The 21,807-nt window shown below is 33.4% G+C and overlaps 1 protein-coding gene and 1 long non-coding RNA gene across 3 annotated transcripts in view; one reads left to right on the top strand and one right to left on the bottom strand.

The window, feature by feature from the left end:
• LOC123710325 overlaps positions 1 to 21,807 on the top strand; it is a 32,467-nt gene that overhangs the window by 1,396 nt on the left and 9,264 nt on the right. The window contains exons 2-4 of one of the 2 annotated variants that reach the window (XM_045662148.1): positions 4,782 to 5,529; positions 6,290 to 6,377; positions 10,946 to 11,030. In XM_045662148.1, coding sequence (XP_045518104.1) covers positions 4,842 to 5,529; positions 6,290 to 6,377; positions 10,946 to 11,030 — 861 coding nt within the window. In that variant the 5' untranslated portion in view covers positions 4,782 to 4,841. Of the gene's footprint in view, positions 1 to 4,781; positions 5,530 to 6,271; positions 6,378 to 10,945; positions 11,031 to 21,807 lie in introns of both variants that reach the window. The other variant, XM_045662147.1, reaches the window with a different exon arrangement.
• Positions 12,488 to 13,113, bottom strand: LOC123710327. Its single transcript, XR_006753815.1, has 2 exons — positions 13,021 to 13,113; positions 12,488 to 12,889 (listed from the first exon to the last, which is right to left on the bottom strand). It is a non-coding gene; the product is annotated as an uncharacterized LOC123710327 (long non-coding RNA).

Below are 21,807 nucleotides of genomic sequence, written 5' to 3'. Positions count from 1 at the left end.
TTCTTACATTGTTGTAGGTATTCAATCTTCGACTTAGACGAAGTGATGATACGAAATGATTGGTCTGGGTTCAATTTCCGGCGAAATGACGATTAATTCGGGTAAAACTAGCTGACGCCTTGGATTAAATCATTAACGAAACATGTCTACCCCTAACCTCATTGCAGGGCTTTACATAACTTGTGCCCTGTTGAAATAATAAAAGAAATTGCCAACATTAAGTAAACGTCAAAGGCCGGCAACTAAAAATGGGTGCCCATGGGCTGCGATGGCGGCCCTTTATCGGCATCCCGTAAGCTTGTTTGCCCCCTATTGTATAAAAAAATAAATGAATATTACAGTTACATAGTCCTTACATGCGTAAGTTTAATTACGTGTAAATAACTGGTTTTTCAAACAATGGTAATGGTCTCCAGCGAATAAACATGTGCCGTGGCGTGTACCTGCTTGAATTCTTAATAAGAGAGGGTCGCAAAATAATTCGTTGACGCGTTCAAAGAGTGAACAGTTGCTGGGGGAAATGTGCCAATGACCCTAGGCTAGACTTTGATGCTAACGACAATTTTTTCTGACCCCGACTAAGATTTTAAGCTGACTAAGGATATACATACACTTCTTTAGACAATATGAAAATATTTTTTAAATACAGGACAGGTTTAAGCTAATCCTTCCAGGTCGAAAAGTTGACAAGCGATTCGAATCTTCGACGGATTATTACCTGCAGCTGAGTTTCATCATATATCGTATATTCTGTATTTACAATTCCACCTCGAAGTCCGTCGTTGCACAACTTAGCGGTTTTTTAGGCACTTTTTGCACCACCATTATGTGGAACCATCTGTTAACCGTAGTATTTCCGAACCAATTGGACTTAGAGTCCTTCTAGATAAGAGCGCACCAATTACCAAAAGGCCGGCAATGCACTTTCGAGCATTCTGGAACGTGAGTGTCTATATCAATATCGTAATTGAAAGAGTAAAATAAATTTATTATTAAATATACATTTCATTAACGGATTTATTATGTTATTAAGATAATTTAACATTTAAATAGCATTTTATAGCACATGATCTCTCAGTAGACTTAATAAAAGCTAAAACAGTTTAGTTTTTATTCTAAGTAAGGGCCTGCCACGTCAAGTTGCTAAGTGATTAAACATTTGGATATGGATTAAATGTTACCATAATAACGCAATTGATCGCCGTAAAGTTGGTGATTTTGATAGTCACTAATTAAGAGTTTTAAAGGATCTGAAAAGTCTATTAAATAGAATCGGAGAACATCAATAACTTATACCGGGGAGTCTTATTAATTTTGCTTCTGATATACCATATATAAGAAGCAAAATACCTACCTGTTACAGTATAGGTACATAATTTATTTCTATTTCTCTATTGGATATTTGTCTCTGGAAACAGAAGTAAATTGCTATTGACACCAAACTTTTATTAAATAATATTTGTTTATCTATTTCTTTTAGTAGTTTTAGTAACAATTATTCTTATTTTGTTACAACAAATCTTCTTTTTTAAAAACCCAGACACAGCACATAACACACACTTAAAATGTACCTTATCCCTTTTTTTCTTAGTATATTTTTTTAGTTATTTTTCTTTTTTTTTAAATTATTTTGTGTGTGTTAGTAATAAATGTAATGTCTATGTGTAAACTACATAGAGGTAAATAAATCAGTTTAATTAGGTCCAATAGCCTCTAAGAAAGTCATTAAAATAAAAAAAAAAAACAAAAAAAACTACTGCTTGTAAACTACGCACGTTTACAAGTTTATAATTAGTTTCGTTTACAGAAACAACGAGCGTGCTAATTAATGACAAGTGCAACATTCAGTAAAATGGTGCTCGTATAACTTAAAAGTTTTGACGCTGCTTACTTCTTTCTTCTTCATACACTTCTTGTAACGTTGAAAAAAATATATGATAACCCTTTTTTATTTTTAGATAAACAGTTAACCTAAGAGTATTTAAACGAATCTCTATTCACAATGTCCATACTGTATAGTATATAGTATAAAACATAGTGCTATTGTATTTATGTTTAATATACCTTGAACCAAATGCTCGCCATTACGGTAGAATCGTGTCAACTGCCCCATAACGATCGCAATATCTAGGTTCCTGAGGGTTATATGCCTTTATCAATAATAACATATATAATTTAATATACTACAGTAATTCTGATGTTAATATAAAAATGAAGAAATAAAATCTAATTATATATAAATAGAATAAAGTATCAAGTGAATTAGGCTATCATAATCAATAGTTATTTGATAAATACACAATTTTAATAATAACTTAAAATTAAGAAGTAATTTAAAACTAACGTTATTTACTAAGAAAGATATTTAACATCAGACAGTGTCGAATAACACTTCTTACGTATTTATTAAACGAAAGACACTCTATTCTCGTGTACTATTTTTTAATACACTTACCACTGTTTAGCACTTAAAACTGACGTGCACTCACGCCAATTCACTTATTCACTAGGCTCGTAGTGTCAAGAAGTTGAATATCCTGGATATTCATGTGTTGGGGGAGTCTTTCTTCGTGGGCTCCAGCTTTGATTATTGCGGTCACCACAATAAGCCCCTCTACATTAAGATCCATAGAGGTCGTCATTGCGAATGTTTCTTAAGCATTTTATTTTTGAATCGTTGGATTATTTGAATGTTGTACTGACTGAGTTGGCAAGTATAAGTCCATTAAGGCATCGGGACTTGTTTATATATTAATAATTTATTTTGTACTGATACTGGTTGTTTAAGAGCAACCAGTACAATTTCGTGTAACGGAGAAAAACCGATAAATAAAAATCAACCAATATATATAACGAGATCATGTCTTTACAGAGGTTTAGGTTGTTATATGCTAACACTCTTAAGAGGATTGAGTACATATAGTAATTAAAAAGTTCGCCTTTAAGGATCCAAAAATGAACGGGCCTAAATATAAAAACAAGAAAAAAATTAAAAGTTTTATTTTTCAAAAATATCAACACTAATACTAAGCCTAAGACTAGTTACTATTTATCTTATCTTTAAACGTCTCTCAAAATCTTCTCTTCAATTTGAGAAATAGTTTCAGGGGTCAATACTTCCATCGACCAGCAAACGTCATGGCCAATGTCTTCGATGGTTTCTCTCCAAAAGCGAAATTTTTTCGCCAAATTTCTCTGTACTGTTGTACGGCGAGGACTCCTTGTACACGCCATCTAATCGTTTTATATTTAAACCGGAGATAAGACTTCTGTACACAAACTCAATGACGCTTCGATTATCTTCTTTCAACATGTTGAAAATACACAAAACGCTTATTGTTTGCTAAACTGTGACAAAGCTTTTTATGTACACGACAAACATACAGTCCGATACAACAAGAGCGTGTATCAACATTTCGCGTAGAAATCTGGCCAGTTCATTCTCGCTCCACCTACGTATTTTAAAAACCTTTTATGTCAAAAGTAAATATAATGCATAAACAATCATTATTGATTGTTTAATGACCAAATTAAACCAAGTACATAATTAAAGAAATAATGAAGGCGGTACATAAGCTTTGTATGTGCTACATAGAAACTTAATTGAACAAAACACATTAAAAATATACTCAAAAAGGTATGAAGTGGTTTCGGTGAATGCTGCGAAAACAAACCAAACGCTCAGTAATTAAACTACTGACAGTGGTTAATGGCAATCACGACAGAAACGGAAAACGATCAATTGACACTCAATTCACTTCCGGTAATAGCCGCTTAGGTTAGGTTTGTTAGTTTAGTTTAAATGTACACTACCTTTTACTTGATAAATGTTGTTTTAATAAAGTGCTGTCTAATAAAAAGCTTAAAGTTGGTTTTTCATAATCCATTTCCTTTTCGCCTCTTTACCACCAGACATACAATTCCATCCTTGTTTGCTAAAAAATAAAACACCTTTCGTCTGTTTTGGCGAATCTATACATCATGTAGATGTTAAATATAATAATATCCAAAATAATCAACCATCCAATATTATAATCTAATAATCAACGCTCGACAATAATGACAAAGTATTATTTCCTCGCTGACCGGATAGCGCTGACAGCGCTCTTGAATCAATAAAAGGGATTTTTGCAGTGCTATAGCGATCAGTAAACATTTGTCTTGACGCTGTTTGCGCTTTTCAACGTCGATTTTGCGAACGCTTTGACAAAGAGGTTTATTAATGAAGCATGCGTATACAACAGTATTATCAATTAATTATTCAAATTAAAACTTTGAATCCAAATCGAAAATTAGATTCATTCTGGACACGAAAAACTGTATATTAAATAAAGATATTGACAGTCTAAACTGTAAAAAATACGCCGGTCATATAAATGCTTAGTAAGTAAGTTGTAAGTTGTATAATAGTTTGTTTTATGGATTAAATTATTGAAAGAAAACTTTATTCAAACTAAAATAAAAGTAAAAGAAAATCAGGAGTTAGCTGAGATCCGGAAACAGCTTTGAGTTTACTCAGAGCTTTCTAAAAGCAAGAGCTGTATAAATTATGTCAGAGACACAGAAGTATAAATATGTTTGAATAAACTGAAAAGCTAGATTTTTCTATATATTATGAGGGTTAAAAAGAGAAATAAAATTAGAAAAAAATTCTTCTATGTAATATGTAGTCCCGTTACTGTTGAAAAATTAATTTAAAAGGAACTTCCATAACTTTAGACCATTTTTCTACTTAATTTTGGAACTATATACTTTATTTGTAATACGTTTTTTGTTCCCAGGTTTCCTTGACATTCTCAATGGCTTAAAGATGAAGACTATGCAATCATATTGACCACAAAATGACTAACGTCAAGTTAAAACTTCTCTTCTATCTTTTGAACTCTCTATTATCAGTTGATTTAGTGCACTCTCGGCCTTTCTCTGCTAATGTCACTGACTTTATTAACAACAACAGCACCTTTACGATACCAGTCGACTCTAACTCTGATACTCTTATTGTTGCCAATGGAGAAGACCCAGCAGATGAGACACCTGAAGAGACAAATAAAAGCTCCAATATACAAATGGAGGCAATTGTCAACGCGGAACAGGATAGGGATGAAGCTCTCTCGGAAAAAGTGATAAAAGATCAAGTAAGCATTTTAGAAATGACAAAAAATGAGGCAGAGGCATTCGAAAAACAATTAAACACGTCAAGTCCTCTACTGGAGTCAATGATCGATTCGGAATCCGATAGAGAAGAAACTTTAACGGACATTTTATTCAGGCCTGAATCGGAATTCGTTGAGGGTCCCAGATTCGAATTCTTGATCGCCCGACTCAATGAGACTGATGTTAATAAGACTGCTGTGTTCAGTGATAACAACTTAGATAAAAATGATAAGAACTCTAGTGATGTGCTCAAAAAGGTTGACTATGTAGAGTTAGTCGAAGTAGAGAAGCCGAAGATTAGTGAAAATAAGAGTGCTTATAGCTTTGGTAATATCACAGGACATGATGTGGACAACGACCTTGCGCCAGACACGAGTGAGTACTTATTGTTACAGCGACTTGAAATACTGAAACTAACTAACTACTGAAAAAACTGATTATGAAATATATAATATAATCACAATGAACAAAGTGCTCATATTATTTAGCTCAAACAAATGCAATGCACCAGTTTTAAGGAAAACTCTTTTCATAACGTTTTTCCGAGTCGTATTTACGAAAATATTTACTTTTCCTATTTCCGTCTGACCCGGTATAATTTAGCTGAGTCGGGAGTAATTATAGGACCTATTTTTATTCGAAGCCCGTTCGTTTCGCTCGAACCATCTCATTGACACTTCAATTTAATGGAAATTGCACATTATGTGGGATAAATTATCCGTGGTAGATTCTCATTAGATCCTAGCTGGGAGAAATAATTACAGATAATTACAGGGTTGTTATTAAAGCGTCTGGTCTTCAATAAAATTGAACGCATTATTCTTGAGATGGGTTGAAATGTTAATAAAATTTGAAATGTAACTTTGCTGTTTTCCAGCGATCCTTAATAATTAGTGAAAATATGGATTTTATCTTTGCCGGATATGTATATATATACGCAATATAAAAGTATAGAAAACTATACTCAATATATATGAAATAATATACAAATATATTATTTCATACATACTGAGTATAGTTTTCTATACTTTTACGTGTGGATATTTATTTAATTACAATGATATATCACAAACCTGTCCAAATCTGGTCTGGTACCCTGGCATGTGACCTGTCGCAGTTCTGTCAATGTTCTCAGGTTACTCCGATGTGCAGACTTTATTCATGGCTTGCTTCGGAACATTGTTGCCGCTACTGGCTGCACTCTTCATTACATTACTAGTACGGTAAGCAAAAAAAAGGTAATATAAATATATGAAAATAGTATTCTGTGCCAATCACTGTGTAGTTTTTATAAGAATGAAATCATTATTCACTTGGCGAGTACCTCCATAACAAGTACGTTTTGTGACAAGATACCAGGGAATATTTTATGTGAGGGATGTTTGGGGACTACGATTTAGCGACGTGATTTATGACGAGTTATGAGCATGTCCCTTGAGACTAATATCCCTAGGAGGCTAGGAGCATTTATAGCATAGATATAGGGCAAACTGATCCCGGAATCCGATTGAACTAGAAACGTATCTCGCTATCTACTAACACACTTTAAAGTCATAATTATTTTTAGCAGATTATAATGCGTCACAAATAGATTTTTTTTTATTCTACAGTTTTATAGGTAAGTAATGAAAAATAATTAACTCAATCTAGTTTTTTTTAATTTGTTACATTAATTACAATTATATTACAAATAATTAACAGTTTGACATTTGACAACGGCATCTAAAAATCTCCATAGGTCTATCTTCCCCGACTTCTCTTTTCAAGACTAGGGTCCTCTCTGTTACCCTCTTTGTACATTTTTCCCTTTCTTCTTTTACCGCGTCTCCCATCCATTGCCAACTTTAAATAGATATCTAAATGATGTTATTAGTTATTAAATTCCAGTATCAAATATAATAGGAATCACAATCTCTTCTGTTTTTATATAATAGTGGGGCAAACGAGCCTACGGGACGCCCAAAAGGCACATTGATCGCAGTCCATTTTCAGTGGGTGCGTTGCCGGCCTTTGACGGAGGAATACACTCTAACTTTGAATAGTAGGATATCGTATCTCTCAGGGAAAACCCCTACCGGGGACTCCACTCCACATTTCCGCATAATTATAGTTATTTCCTTCTATAACTAGCAGTTCCGTTGCTGTTGAAAAGAAAATATTCTCTTCTTAACTGATTTACTGGTTCGTGACGCTTAAAGCACTATTACAGGGTTCGCTAAAAATATTTAATTGAAAAGTTACATAAATTATAAGTAAATTATTGATTTTAACATCTGCTTACTTATTTAGTACTTAAGTTACGTAAATGTGTTTGAATAATCCTGTGACCCCAAAATCCTTATTTGGTTGGATTTTCTTTGATTATTTCCTAACGAAAGTTTGTACATTCAAGTACATTCTTCTATGCCGGACACACGCCACACAACATCGCAGTATGAACAACCATTTGGACAGATTGAAAGGAAATTTCATTGTGTAGAGGGATACAAATGCACGGCCTCTGTTTACACGATAGGATCGAATGTGTATCGCTTAAAAATGTAGGTCATCTTAACAAACGTAGCACTACGTTGTACTACTTGTTAAGTAAACACTACATAATGGTACTTTTACTACATCTATGTCAAATATTACATTGATAATAATGTTTTTATAACTTCAATGAAGTAGACAGGGTTGCCGCTAATAAACTCTTTGTATGCTACAGAAGGTATTAGCAACTTCGTAGTTCACCGTTACTTTGTTAACATTTACATATAAGGGCGTAAATTATATATATAATAGCGTGAGCAGTGTTGGCCTAGTGGCATCAGCGTGCGACTCTCATCCCTGAGGTCGTAGGTATGATCCTCGGCTGTGCACCAATAGACTTTCTTTCATTTCATTTAACATTCGCTCGACTGGTGAAGGAAAACATCGTGAGGACACCGGCATGACCGGCGTCAGACACAGAAGGATGATCACCTACTTGCCTATTAGATTAACAAATGATCATAAAACAGATACAGAAATCTCTGAGCCAGACCGAAAAACGTTGTAGCGCCATTGATTCATTTTTATTTTTTATATGATAGCGTGATCGTCATCTAGTTTTACATACTTAATGTGTGGCTTATCTAATTTTCTATTTATAGAACAGGAGGCTCACCTGATGTTAAGTAATACCGCCGCCCACGGACACTCAATACCAGAGGGCTTTTAAGAATTGGTACGCTATCTTCTCGAAGGACCCTAAGTTGAATTGATTCGTAAATACTACAGCTGGTTCCACATAGTGGTAGTGCACGGCAAAAACTGATTTTAAAAAACGCTCAGTTGTGAAACAATCCGTCGAGGTGATACGGATGGATTCTCGTATTCTGTCTCGACGCCGATGATGAAACTCAGCTGCAGGTATTAATCCACTAATTTTAGTACACTTTTTTGGCAAAGGCCTCCTTCAAAACCCGCCATTTCAATAATAAATATCATTAATAAAAGATGTTGTAATGTTTGGGATATAATTGTATAGAATTATATAATATTTAGATAATATAGATGCCATCCAAACAAATGCGGGTTTCATACCTATCACTTTCCCGATAAATAGAAAGGCCGATACAGAAATCATGTGTAATCGGCAAGCTTTCTATTAACAGTTTGCGTTGCCATTCCGTGGCAACCCTAGCAGCCAAGCGGCATATTATACAATGAAACTTGACTCTGCGTTATTTTCCCAACATTAAAACGTTGAATTGTCGGGAAATAAATGGAAAAATACGAGAGTTTTCAGCTCATGTCGTTATTGGAGCGGCGTAGTTCAAATCGTTATATTTTAAGCGGAGTTTGGAGGCCAACGCTTAACTAGTTTCGCTATTATTTTAGTTTATTTACGTTCGTGTTTTTTTTTTATATTATGGCAATTGTTTTAACTTTATGCCAGTTTCTAGTAAAAGGTTGGGAAACTACACGCGTGATACATTTGTGGTTTGTTTGGCGTTAATAATTTCGTTAAATTAAATAAATAAAAGTTAAAACGTTGTTACAAGATATAAACAAATAATGAATATGTTCTTAATCATATAACATTGACACACTAGTAGTTTTTTTTTATTTTACGTCCGAATCTATTAAAATTGTTGATGTCACGTTGCTTAGGTATATATATAAATAATCGTAAAATAGTAATATTTACCTCCCAAAATACCTCTCACTATTCGTAAATTATGCATTTTGTTAGAAATAATAAGTCGAATATATGTATTCTTGAAGATTCTAGCCTCAAGGACAGAGGCAGACATCAAAGGAATCTAATATAATTCAATTTCCAGGGTTACATTCATTTACTTTGACATCAAATTGAATCCCTTACACAAACATACACTGTATTATTACTAAAACTTGTATTGAGTATAAAATAAAACCTAGAACATAAATTCAATGTTATTTTGAAGAGGGAGTTGTTTTAAACAATTTTTTTATTGAAATATTAATTTGATTAAGACTTTGAAAAGGTAGTGTTGGTCTAGTGGCTTCAGCGTGAGACTCTTATCCCTGTGGTCGTAGGTTCGATCCCCAGCTGTGTGAATGAGACAGACGCATATGTGCGCATTTAACATTTGCTCGAACGGTGAAGGAAAACATCGCGAGGAAACGGTCTTGCATAAGACCCAAAAAGTTGTTTGCGTGTGTCAGGAGGCTAATCACATACTTGCCTATTAGATTGTCAATCATGAAACAGATACAGACATTTGAGACCCAGAACCTTAAAAGGTTGTAGCGCCACTGATTTATCTTATTTTACTTACGCATTGTAATCCGATAAAAGTTTTACGACGTTTATTCTCGTTTATAGCATAAAGCACAGTATTCAATACATTAAATTTGAGATTGTTGCAACACAATGTTGTATAATTAGTACCTACTACTGTTATATATAAAATACTTATAGAAATTACTTTTATATAAAATGGTCTCTAAATATGGAAGTCTATTTAAGAACGGAATTGAATTGAGCAAAATTCCCAATGATTTAAATTGTTAATAGTTAACTTATAGTTACTGTGTTAGTCTAAAGTTACCGTGTGAGTCTTTGAAAACTTGGAATATTTAAAACAGACTATAAAACTCAACAAGTGATTGTAAAACCACTCGTTATGAACCCTTGGCACAATATTTAGACAATGTCGTTAAGCGTGTAAAGTTAATCTCATTCGATGGCATCTGGCACTCAGCCAAGTCTCACTGAGCGAATGATCCGATCATTTCTGGTGTACAGATGAATTTACAGCCGGGTCGTTTGATCTATGATATTGCAAAATGCAAAAATATCAGGAAACAGATAAACTAATGATTTACCTATATGCAAAAGTTTTGTTAAAATGACGCAAAAGTAGAGCATCTTGCATTTTTAAATCTGTCAGATATTAATTTGGCTGTACCTCCTGGGCAGGCCTCGTAAATTATTTTCTTTACTTTCGACACCCTTCGTGAACCACGCTCTCCTATAATATCAATAGTGAACAGTTTGATTTTAGGCAAAATTATACCTATTTTGGATTTATTAGTATATCTGCATGAAGTATTTCCGAACCAATTCAATTAAGGGCCCTTCAAGAAAAGAGTGTACCAATTCTTTAGAGGCCGGCCATACAGAAGCGAGAGTGTCCATGGGCGGCGCTATCACTTAACATCAGGTGATTTATTAAAAAAACAACAAACTGATTACGCGCTCGCCTAAATTAATTTATTATTGTAATGGTTCCCTCTAATGGGAAACGACAACATTTATTCTTGGAAATTAAATTTTCAGATGTATGTGCAGGCGGTGGTGTGCGAAGAAGCCAGTGCCGTCTTCAGCTTCTGTGACGAGCAGCAAACCAGACAGCAATGAACAGGTAAATAGATTTTGTGTTTTGCCGATTTTATGACGGAATATTCGCGTCAATTTGAAACAAAAATGAATGTTAGACCTGTCATAAAATGATAGGTGAAGGAGTAAGAAATGTACTATACATTTGCTAAGCATATGCTTAGTAACTCTTTTGTAATAATAATGTTATTAATTTTTTTTTGTTTAAATGAAAATGCATATGCAACTAAAACGGTATATCTTTTGCTACTTTAAATTTTTTAACAATAAACTAAACTTTTAAACTTGGTATCAACTTAATAAGTATATAGAAGAGACCTTTGCTTTTAATAACCACCATTTGAGAGCTAGGTAGATCCAATACGTTATTACTGTATGTATTTAACGTTAAAGAATTTATAAATTGTATGGCCAATATAATTAACCAATATCACTGTGCCATGATTGGCAACATGACGATCCAACCTCCAATACAAATTTCGATGAATCAAACAAATTTAAAAATTACTTATTTAATTATAGCTTACAGCATACATATTATAAAACAAAACGCCTATACAATACATAAAGCCAAAACAGATTACATAGATGAACAATATAAATGTAACAGAAAACATGTAAGTACATTAATGGACAAAAATATATTTAATAATTAATAAAAAAATTAAACTTTAAAAATTTGAATCACCAAATAATACTTAATAATTCCAATTACTTCTCTAACAAAATCAGAGTCTTCCCGCCTCTTTTTCCTTCTTCACATCTTCTTTGGTGAAGTGGAAAATATCAATATCTTTATAGTTGACATCACAGTTAGATAGTTTTTTTTTACAACTTGACAAGAACGAAATGAAAAACTACTAAAGAACTACATTAAGACTTGGTACACAATGAAATGCAAAGTAGTAGCGAAAAGTAATTTCTTCAAAAGTTACATACATGAATATTGTGCACGAAAATCTAATAACACAATTTCTGAATGTATTCATTAAAGTAAGTCCTACACGTCCCACTTTGAATTAATATTTAGGTATCGCACCTTGTCCCCTGACATTAATAAATCTAAGTGTCATGTTCAGCCCCTGCGAATAAGTAATAATAACGAGAACACTCGTGTTTGTTTTCGTAAAACTTTATTTAATTTCTAAAAGGATTTTCTGCTAGGAAATGCTGCGCCTGTAATTCATGTATAGGTCGCATTGCTCATTATTTTTTGATAGGCGTGAAATATTGTAAAGTTCAATATGGAGTTCTAAAATTGTTTCCATAAATTGTAGTTCTTTTTATACATTACAATAATGAACATATATTTCTTAGTTGAAGAATGTGATAAGCAACCTTAAATATGTTATGAAATGTTTAATTATATCAACCACTAATATAATTTAACCATTTTATAGTTTAACTGTCACCGTAAGTAACAATTTATTAGTTAAGTACACTTAAATAAAGAAAAGTAGTGCGCCTGATATAAAATTTATGTACGTTCAATATTATATTATATTCGATATTTATAGAAATACATCAAGTTAGTTGTACCCATTTAGCTAAAGTACTCCATATGCTCTTTCTGTCAAATTATGTTTACTATGTGAATAAAAGAAACAGCTACAGTACTCTACTAGTCACGATAATTTATAATTTTTATTTACGTTCAGTGATATAATCCTCTATTGGTCATAAACCGAAACTGAAACTCGTGATGAATATACCCTTTTCTTTTTCATGTGTGTTTAATATATTGCCTCTTTCACTGTTTACATCTGTTTTAATTGCGTTGCTTTATTCCATTAGTTTTGTCTAAAAGTCTTCCATTAATTCTATGTTTTATGTAGTTTTGCACTTCTTGCGCTCTTGTCTAATTTATTTTCTAACAGTGGTTACCTGGAAGAGACCGCGCGAAGATTATAAGGCCAGTTGCTCTTCGTTTTATTTAATTATTTGTATTATACTGTATCACTGCATCAAAGTGTAAATAAACAAAATGGAAGAAACTGTTCGAATACAACACGCACACGGATAAAAAGCATATCCTTATTAACCAGACTAACATCGTTCTTTAACATTAAAGATAAAAATAGAATATTGAAGCGAGTTAACAATATATTGTATATACCAATATCGTAAAATAAAAATGTGAATTTCCAAGGCAAATAGAATTCTGAAATGCACTTAAAATTGCGAATTCAAGAGAAGAAAGTTAAATGCCGTGAAATTGAAGGCAGCGTTTTCCAAGAGATTTTAAAAGCTTGCTTCAGTCTCTAATCGCGTTTGTAGAGTCTTACCGATTGGAATGGATACCCAAGCTTTCACCAACTTTTTCTCAATCTTTTAATCCGTTAACGTAGCTGGGAGTTTCAAAGTTTTTAAATATTTCATTACAAATATACTGAGAAATAAATGTCATCTGTTAGGATATACAAGCGAACGCCTCAGTTTGCCACAATATTTAAGTAAGTAAGCTGTTGGACCAAATTGTTACTTGCTTGTGGTGACATATAGCAATTTTTCGCCATGTTGAATCGAACCCAGGACTACGTATGGTTTGACCAACAAAACCAAATGAAAATGCATTTTTTTAAATGAAGTAATGTAATTTTGTTAAAATTTATAACTGCATATTTATTAAAGACTGCAAAAAATAAAAAATATTCTATTTGAAATGGCCACCTTTGGCTTTTACACAGGCCTTTTATCTCTGACATGGAGAATACACTGTAATTAAAAAGTTGAAAAAAAATGTGTGCGTGTACACGTAAGAAGTCAAACTTAAGAAGATACACACGTAAGAAGTCAAACTTCTTTATTACCTTAATTTTCGAAAATGCGACTTACTACTTACTATATGCAACTTTACAGAAGTTGGTTAAATAAAATTAATTGTAATAGAATTATTACTATCATTGTTATCGTTATTATATATTATTCTTATAAATGGCTTCGAATCTCTTCGAATCAACCGTGATAGGGACAAGAAACAGATGGCGTGTAACCGAAAAATGTTCTCGTAACCGAAAAATGTGACGGATTTTTTCCGTCGCCGATAAAGAAGTTTCACTTCAAAAAAAGGAAAAGTTTTTATGTAACAGTATTTATGGACAGACTAGATATAGTTAGTATATAAAAAATACATTGTTTTTAATTTCAATAACGTCGACCAATGGTGGTCCACGTGACAGATAACCGGAAAATCCTGGGGTTGTCTCCCAGGTGCAGAATGGCTGGGCCTCTGATTTCTGTATCTGTTTCACGGTCATTGTTTATCTAATAGTCAAGTCGGTGATCAGCCTCCTGTGCTTGACACACACCGTCTACAGCAAGCCAGTTTCCTCGCGATGTTTTCCTTCACTGTTTGAGAATGTTAAATGCGCACATAGTAAGGAAGTCCATTGGTGAACAGTCGGGGTTCGAACCTGCGACCTCAAGGATGAGAATCGTTCGCTGAAGCCACTGCTGCATTGACGCATAATACTTATGTTAATACCAGCGTTATTTCCAAGAAAAATTATAAAGCGGTTTTTCAAACATAAAGTTTCTGTACTATTTAAACAAAAGCACAACTTTGTACAGATTTTATCAAAATTGATGCCCTTCATGATGTCCGCAACTAAAGATCAAATTGATAAAGCAATTGCAATACCTAATACCAAGAAACCGTCATTACTTGGCCGAAACTGCATTTTTGTAAGCTCTTTAGACAATATCTATCTCACTTTTACTGTGTGTGCGAGAGGGACGCATAAATGCGCTTGACCTATGCGCCTGCGACCGATTTTGGCGGTTCTTTGTGTGTGAGCGTTAACCTACGTACGGTGGGCGAAACAGTTTGATACTTATTGCCGGTATTTTTACGTCCTCACGAAAGGTATTACGTTTTTATTAAATATAATCCAGTTCAATTACACTATTTTAAACCTGTGGTAAGATAGTGGCTACGTACTAGTATGTAATATGTACTCGAAGTCGTAGGATTACAGTGTATTTTCCTTTGGAAAACTTGTAATTGAGAATTGGCAGCAAATGTAAATTTAAAAGCATTAATTGTCGTTTGTCCCTACATAAATAAATTATATAATGAATTTTAAATAAAGTTACTATATTATAAGCAGAAATTAGATTGACGGTGATCCACGGTAGCGTAGATTTATATTACAATTATAAAATACATTTTTATCTGACAAAGCATAACAGAAGTCCTGCCAAGAGTCAAGTCTTCACAAAACCTTGGTATTTTCCCCGACCAAATGTTGTTATCACGTTAGCAAATTAACCGCAAACTACACTAATACACTGAGACGTCTTTCTAATATCCATCCTTTTCGCACTAAAACTATAGTAGCGCTATCTCTACTGTTTCCTATTCTCGATTATGCAGACTCATGCACCTCTGATACGATTGAAGAGCTGCTTGACAAGAACGATCACCTGCAGAAATTCTGCATATGTTTTATATTTGGTCTTAGGAAATGTGTGTTATGTGTCTAAAAGGCGTAGGGTACGTATTCGAGTCAGAGGTGACGCTCAACTACAACTTTTATACTCAATTGCTATCAATCTCAAAACTCCCTCTTAAAAATGTATTCAAATCCTTAAAACTATGTCTAATAAATGCTTTTTGTAAAGTCCATCTCACACCTCATCCTTCTTAGGCAATTCGGAATTAAGTCGTGGAATAGGCTGCCCGACTCCATACGATTGGCTACCTTCCTATCGTGTTTTAAAACTCTTCTGCATAAATTCTTCACCATATCCTATCCTTTAAAGAAAACACTTTTTTAACGGATTGAAGCTATGTATTATTATAAACTTATAATTATTTTACATAATTTTGAATTTTCCCCGACGTTTTGCGTGCTTTACAGCGGGCGTGGTCATGGTGACTGAAGACAAAAGGTGTTGAATGTCGGTGTCCTCTATTTTCGCGGATTGTTTGTCTTGAGATTTTAATTTGGATCCCAGGTGTTTGATAATTTTAGGCCGTCTTCTCTATTGAAATTGGGGTGTATTTTGGTGTCAATGGCTTCGCGTACCACTCTTGGGAAAAAAGTGTTTTCTTTAAATGTGTAAAATTTATGTAAATAAAAGACAATGCTGCTCAATCGGGACTTTTCTAATTCTGGTATTATTATTCTTTTGTATTGCATCGCATATCATGAATCTGTGAGATCAGCTTTTAAGATATTTTATTTAAAAATATATTTATTATTTTAGAATAAAATTGGTGATTCTATAATTTTTCTTAAAAGATTTTGCATTTCTTGAACTTTACCCATCTTATTTCATTTTTTTCCCTTAATATGGTTGCCGATTGGAAGAGATCGATTGTTAGCGATACGGCCGCCCGTTGCATCCATTATATTTTTATGTATTATGTTTTTCTATAAATGTAACGAATTGTTAATATGTAAATTAATTGAAACGCAGAACTTAAGTCTAAATTTTAAATTGAGTTGACTTGAGTGAGTTGACATTAACGTAGTTATACTAAAACTGCAAAGTTTTAATTAACGTTCGCCCGAGGGTAGATCAATAAATGTCACTTTATTTGTGTAATTAGGTCGGGTTGACGATAGATTATTATTTTATATATAATTTTATTTGTTCTATTTGGGATCTATTCATTGAATTGATAATAATTTTTGATTGCAGTCCTATTTAAATTAAGTAATTTTAATTAGTCTGTTCCAATTTTGGTGAATACAAGAAAATATTTAACATTTAATTTTTTACAAAAAGTTCAAAACAAAATACAAAAAACAATTTTGAAAGAAAAATCAGACGAAATCTCGAGACAGTAACGTCGTCATTAACAATTTCCTTCATCTTAAGAAATATGTGTCTAAAGCTCAGTGAAAACTAAGGCTTCACGTATAACGATATGATATAAAAAAATACTCCAAAATAAATCAATGAAGATGAACGTAGAAAGTTAAACACATTGACAAATTATTAATTAAATTAATCTAAACTTACCCAGGCCAACCAAGAAATTATGCAATTGGATTTCCAGCTTTCTATGTGCATCAAGATCGTGGTTGACGGAGCATGTTTTGACGTCAAACCCGTGAATGCCCGTATATGAACCAAGTGTCCTATACCGCTCTCCCATTCAGCTCCTTCCACTTGACCGTATTCAACGAAGAGCGAGTCACTTTCCGTGCTGCAAGGCATCGGCCTTGGCGTTGCGTAGAGATGTGGGGCCAGAGCATCTTCTATCGTATTTACCATGGAGCGTATTCAGACGAGTTGTTTGGATTAATTAAACCTGCAGCAGAATTTCATCATCAGTCGTCGTGACAGAATCTCTATCCATATCTATCAATCTATATCTCGGAACCAGCACCTACAGAAGTATTTCTGAGACAATTCGGTTTAGGGTCCTTCAAAAAAAGCATACTATTTTTCAAAAGCCTTGCAACACAATTACGAGCCTTCTGGCATTGTCCATGGCAGTATCATTTAACATCAGATGAGCCTGCCTGTTGCACGCAGATTATTTAATTATTTATTAGCAAATATTTATTCAGGCTAATTCATCTGCGCAGAACCTGGACTGCAATGATTTCCAAAATTTCCCAAGCTGTTACGTATCACGTTTAATAATGTAACATTAAATTACATATATGAGTATTTATAGTATAAACTTAATCGCCAATAATTATGGGCTAATGAGCAACGACAACATATAATAAATAATCTTATATCGCAAACTTATTATCAGGACTGTACTCCCGAAATCTATATGTACAGTGTTCCTATCCTCTAGTACTTACGAATAATGACCGGCTTCACACACACTAACATCATATACAATGCATACGTACAACATTTTTATACATTAGTGCATTAATATACGTCAGAATGGTGTCAGTGCAACTTTAATCACAAAACATTTTTTCACTACTAATGTTCCTTTGTTTGTGCGCCATCGACACTTACAGCTACGGTAAAAATATCGTGAGGAAAAGGTAAAGGCCTCCTCCAGTATCAATTAAATTTAAAAAATTAAACAACGTTATAAGGAATTAATTATTATTATCACTCACCACTTTTCACTCTCATAACTTTTTCTTATAATTAAATATCAAAGAGTAGCGAGATGATTGCTTTTAAACGCTCCTTTCATTTAGCAATAAAATATTTGAGCCTCTTGCTTCTGAGGAAAATATATACAAAAATTATGAGGGTAATCCTCCTTTTAAAATTATTCTGATTCTTTGATAAACAAGTATCACTCCTTGAAAATATTCATTCGATTAATTTATTTAAGTTATCATTTTATTGATAATTTATAAATCTTTTCAAAACAAGAGACATATTGCGAAATACTATCCGTATCACCGATGTCCGTCGTTCCACAACTGAGCATTTATTAAGGCAGTTTTACAATTAAATTAAAAAAAACTCACTAAAAATTAATAATTGACACAGCTAATAGTTTTAACGTTATTAATCAAATATCATGAAAGTGCACAATATTCAGTCGAGCGTGCTGTAGCCCAAGTTATTGCCAAAATTTCCCTTCGTTAGCGGCGCGGGCGCAGTCGATGCGCTGTGTGCGTACAAGCCGGTTTGGAAAGTGCTTTAGGTACTTATACATTTAGGGTGCTGCTATTTATGGATAGGGTTTAAGTTGCGACACGATATCAATTATACTTTGCACACGAAACTTGAATCTAAAGAATAACAAGAGTCAAACAAACCAATTCTTGTAGAAGTATGTAGTTTTTTTTCTTAACACTACGTTAAATTTACACATTTTAAAGCTGTATTTTTTATTGTATCCATCTTTGCGACACTGGAATATATTACGTATAAAACATATCAGTGGCGCTACAAACCTTTTTAAGTCTGGGCCTCTAATTTCTGCATCCGTTACATGATCACTTGTCAATCTAATAGGAAAGTGGTCAGCCTCATGTGTCTAACACACGTCCTCGACTTTTGGGCCTAAGGCAAGATTCCTCACGATGTTTTCATTCACCGTTCGACCGAATGTTTAATGTGCACATAGAAAGAAAGAACCTACGATCTCAGGGATGGGAGTCGGACATTGAAGCCACTAGGCCAAAACTGCTCGTATATATTACTTATAATATATATATATATAAATCTTTTATGAGTTTAAAAGAAAATGTGATGAAATCTTTCAATTTTGTAATGAAAGACAAAATGGGCAACTTTTTATGTATTGCATATATAGCGAATTCCTAATTAGGTTATTTCATTGTAAATATCAAGTAGAGAATATAGACAATATTGTTAACTGAGTTATCATCAAAAAAGATATTACATAGGATTATAGCAAATACTGAGAATGATGTATCGTTTCTAATCCCTCGAATAAGCGAAATGGTTAAAAAATCATATATTTTTTCTTTGATTTTGTCCTAATACCATTAAACAAAAGTCTCGAAGGCAATATAATAAAATGCAAATTTTCGTATATAATTTTAAATGAAACTGAATTAATAAGATTTTTAATTACTTGGGTTTTAATCAAAACTTATGTTATACTTATAACCCTTCCCTAACATACACGAATTTTAATTAAAGACGCGAATATCAGACAAACTTTTCCATCAACTTGAAACAAAAGACGTTAGATACAAAGCTTCTAAGTTATTTATTATTAGCCTTGTTCTTATTTATGTTTAGTAATATTTATTCTGTATATATTGATCCGCGATGAGAAAACTTTCTTATTATAATAATCACAACCAACAATTTGTTTATTTTTATACAAAAGTATTATACTATTACAAAATAAACTTACAACTTTGATAAACTAGTACATTGTTTTGATTAGCAGTGGCTTTGTTAATTTATTACTGTTGAATCAATTATAACTTCGCTGGGAATCAAACCCAAGAGTTTACGGAATGCGTTCCGTTTAAGGAATAAATCAAATTTTATATACAACCGTATACCTTCATTCAATCCCCTATAACTTAAAAACAATAGAAGGCCGTAATAATACGTACTCACGTCTTCATATAATGAGCAAAATGTCAAACGTAATGAAAATCTTTTAGCATCGAAAAGGTTCCGAATTACACTTCTATTGAGAACAAATTCTATATGCGATGTTACTCATTAGTGCTTTGTTCTGAGCTCTTTTAAACTTTCTGTTTTTCAAAAAACCTCCCTATTACAACGAGTTAAAGCTCAAACATTAATATAGTATAAGGCTGCAAAGGGAATTCCGCAGACGTGAGTTTTCACTAATTAATGGTTTTTTTATGGAAGGACCTGTAAGCCGATTTGCAGTATAAAGTTGCCGTTTTGTTTTCCAGTGTCCATCTTCAGCTTACTTGTACATGGGTGAGAGAGCAATTGAAATCCATTAACTGTTTTTAAAAGTTTTAAACTGTTGCAAAAGCCTTGAGTTGTTAGTACTGACATCTTCTTCTTCTTGAGTCGCACTCTTTATTTCTGAAAATCGCGTTAGTGGCGCCGCATAACTTCCTTCACTCTCTCCTGTCTTTAGAAAGCCTCTGTGCCTAGGTTATCATCTACCATCCTATCGTCTTAACAATGTAAGACATGTAAAGGCTTTTACTTGATCGATCCAGAGTAGGGGCTCGTCCTCGAGGTTAGGTACCCTCCACTCTGCCAATCACGATGAGTTTTTCTAGACTTTCTGGATCTCAATATGCGTTGGTTACAAAGTGTAGATTTTTTATTTGTAACCGTCTTTGTATGGACACGTTTGTTTTCTTAGCGGTCCAAGGAATCCGTAGCATTCGTCTCCAACGTCACATTTTCACAGTACTAATATTGTAGTTGCTTTTATTTTATGCTCACAAACATCACACATGTTTGTTTATACGGAGAAAATCTAACAAGTATAAAATATGTACCTATGATATAATTACCTGAAAATAACATGAGTAGGTACTTATGAATGCGATCGCAAGCATAGAAGCAAGAAAAAGCAATAGCCCTGCAATGATATTGCTTTTTCTATTTACCAATCTATTTCGCTAGAAAGTTCTACGAACCGCTACGCGTATTTCTAGGTGATTTGTCTAAGAGGTAGAGGCGTGGTGCGTAATAGTTCCCACATGGTTCTTTTAGAAAAGTGTATAATTTTTGTTTATTAGATTTAAAATGTTTACCATAGCGTTGGCTTTTGAAATAATTAATTTAGAATTTAAAAAATAATAATAATATAGTGATTTACGCATGACGGTCATATATTTTTTCTTCACACTGCTGCCATTTGAATTCCCTTAAACCGCAGCATCTTTGTTCGCAGCAAGTAACGGTAGGTCTGGTTTCAATGCAACGTGTGACTTGAACACTGCAGACGGATGTGTATTTAGGAGATCTCTCTAAAAATGTCTGTAATACGTCATTTACTAAGATGGTTCAGTATTTATTAGTAATTTATAATCGAGAATCTTTATTTATAACATCCGTATAACGTAGTGAAAAATATCAAGGCTCTGGTATGCTGGTAAAGTTTAGGTTTAGCCTAGTATATTTTCTTTATATAGACAAACGGTCAGGGGCTCATATTATGTTAAATGATACCATTGACGAATCGAACCACTCTTCGTTGAATACGGTACAATGTCTTCAAATCAAAATATTAATTGTTCTTTTGGGAAGTTAATTTACATCCCTTATGATTTCCATTTATCTGCTCCGCTTATGGTAGCAAGGGAGAAATAAATTAAAGCAAAAACTACGTAAATTGTTTATATATAAAAAAAATACAACAAGTGCTACATCTATCGTCATCCTTATTCCGCGAAGTGGCGGCACTTTCTCTTCCACCTCTAACCAAAAATCGG

Source organism: Pieris brassicae, chromosome 5, assembly GCF_905147105.1.
Source record: "Pieris brassicae chromosome 5, ilPieBrab1.1, whole genome shotgun sequence".
In the NCBI taxonomy this organism is placed as follows: Eukaryota; Metazoa; Arthropoda; class Insecta; order Lepidoptera; family Pieridae; genus Pieris; species Pieris brassicae.
Note: the sequence above shows the minus strand (reverse complement) of the source record. Positions and strands in the feature narration are given on the sequence as shown.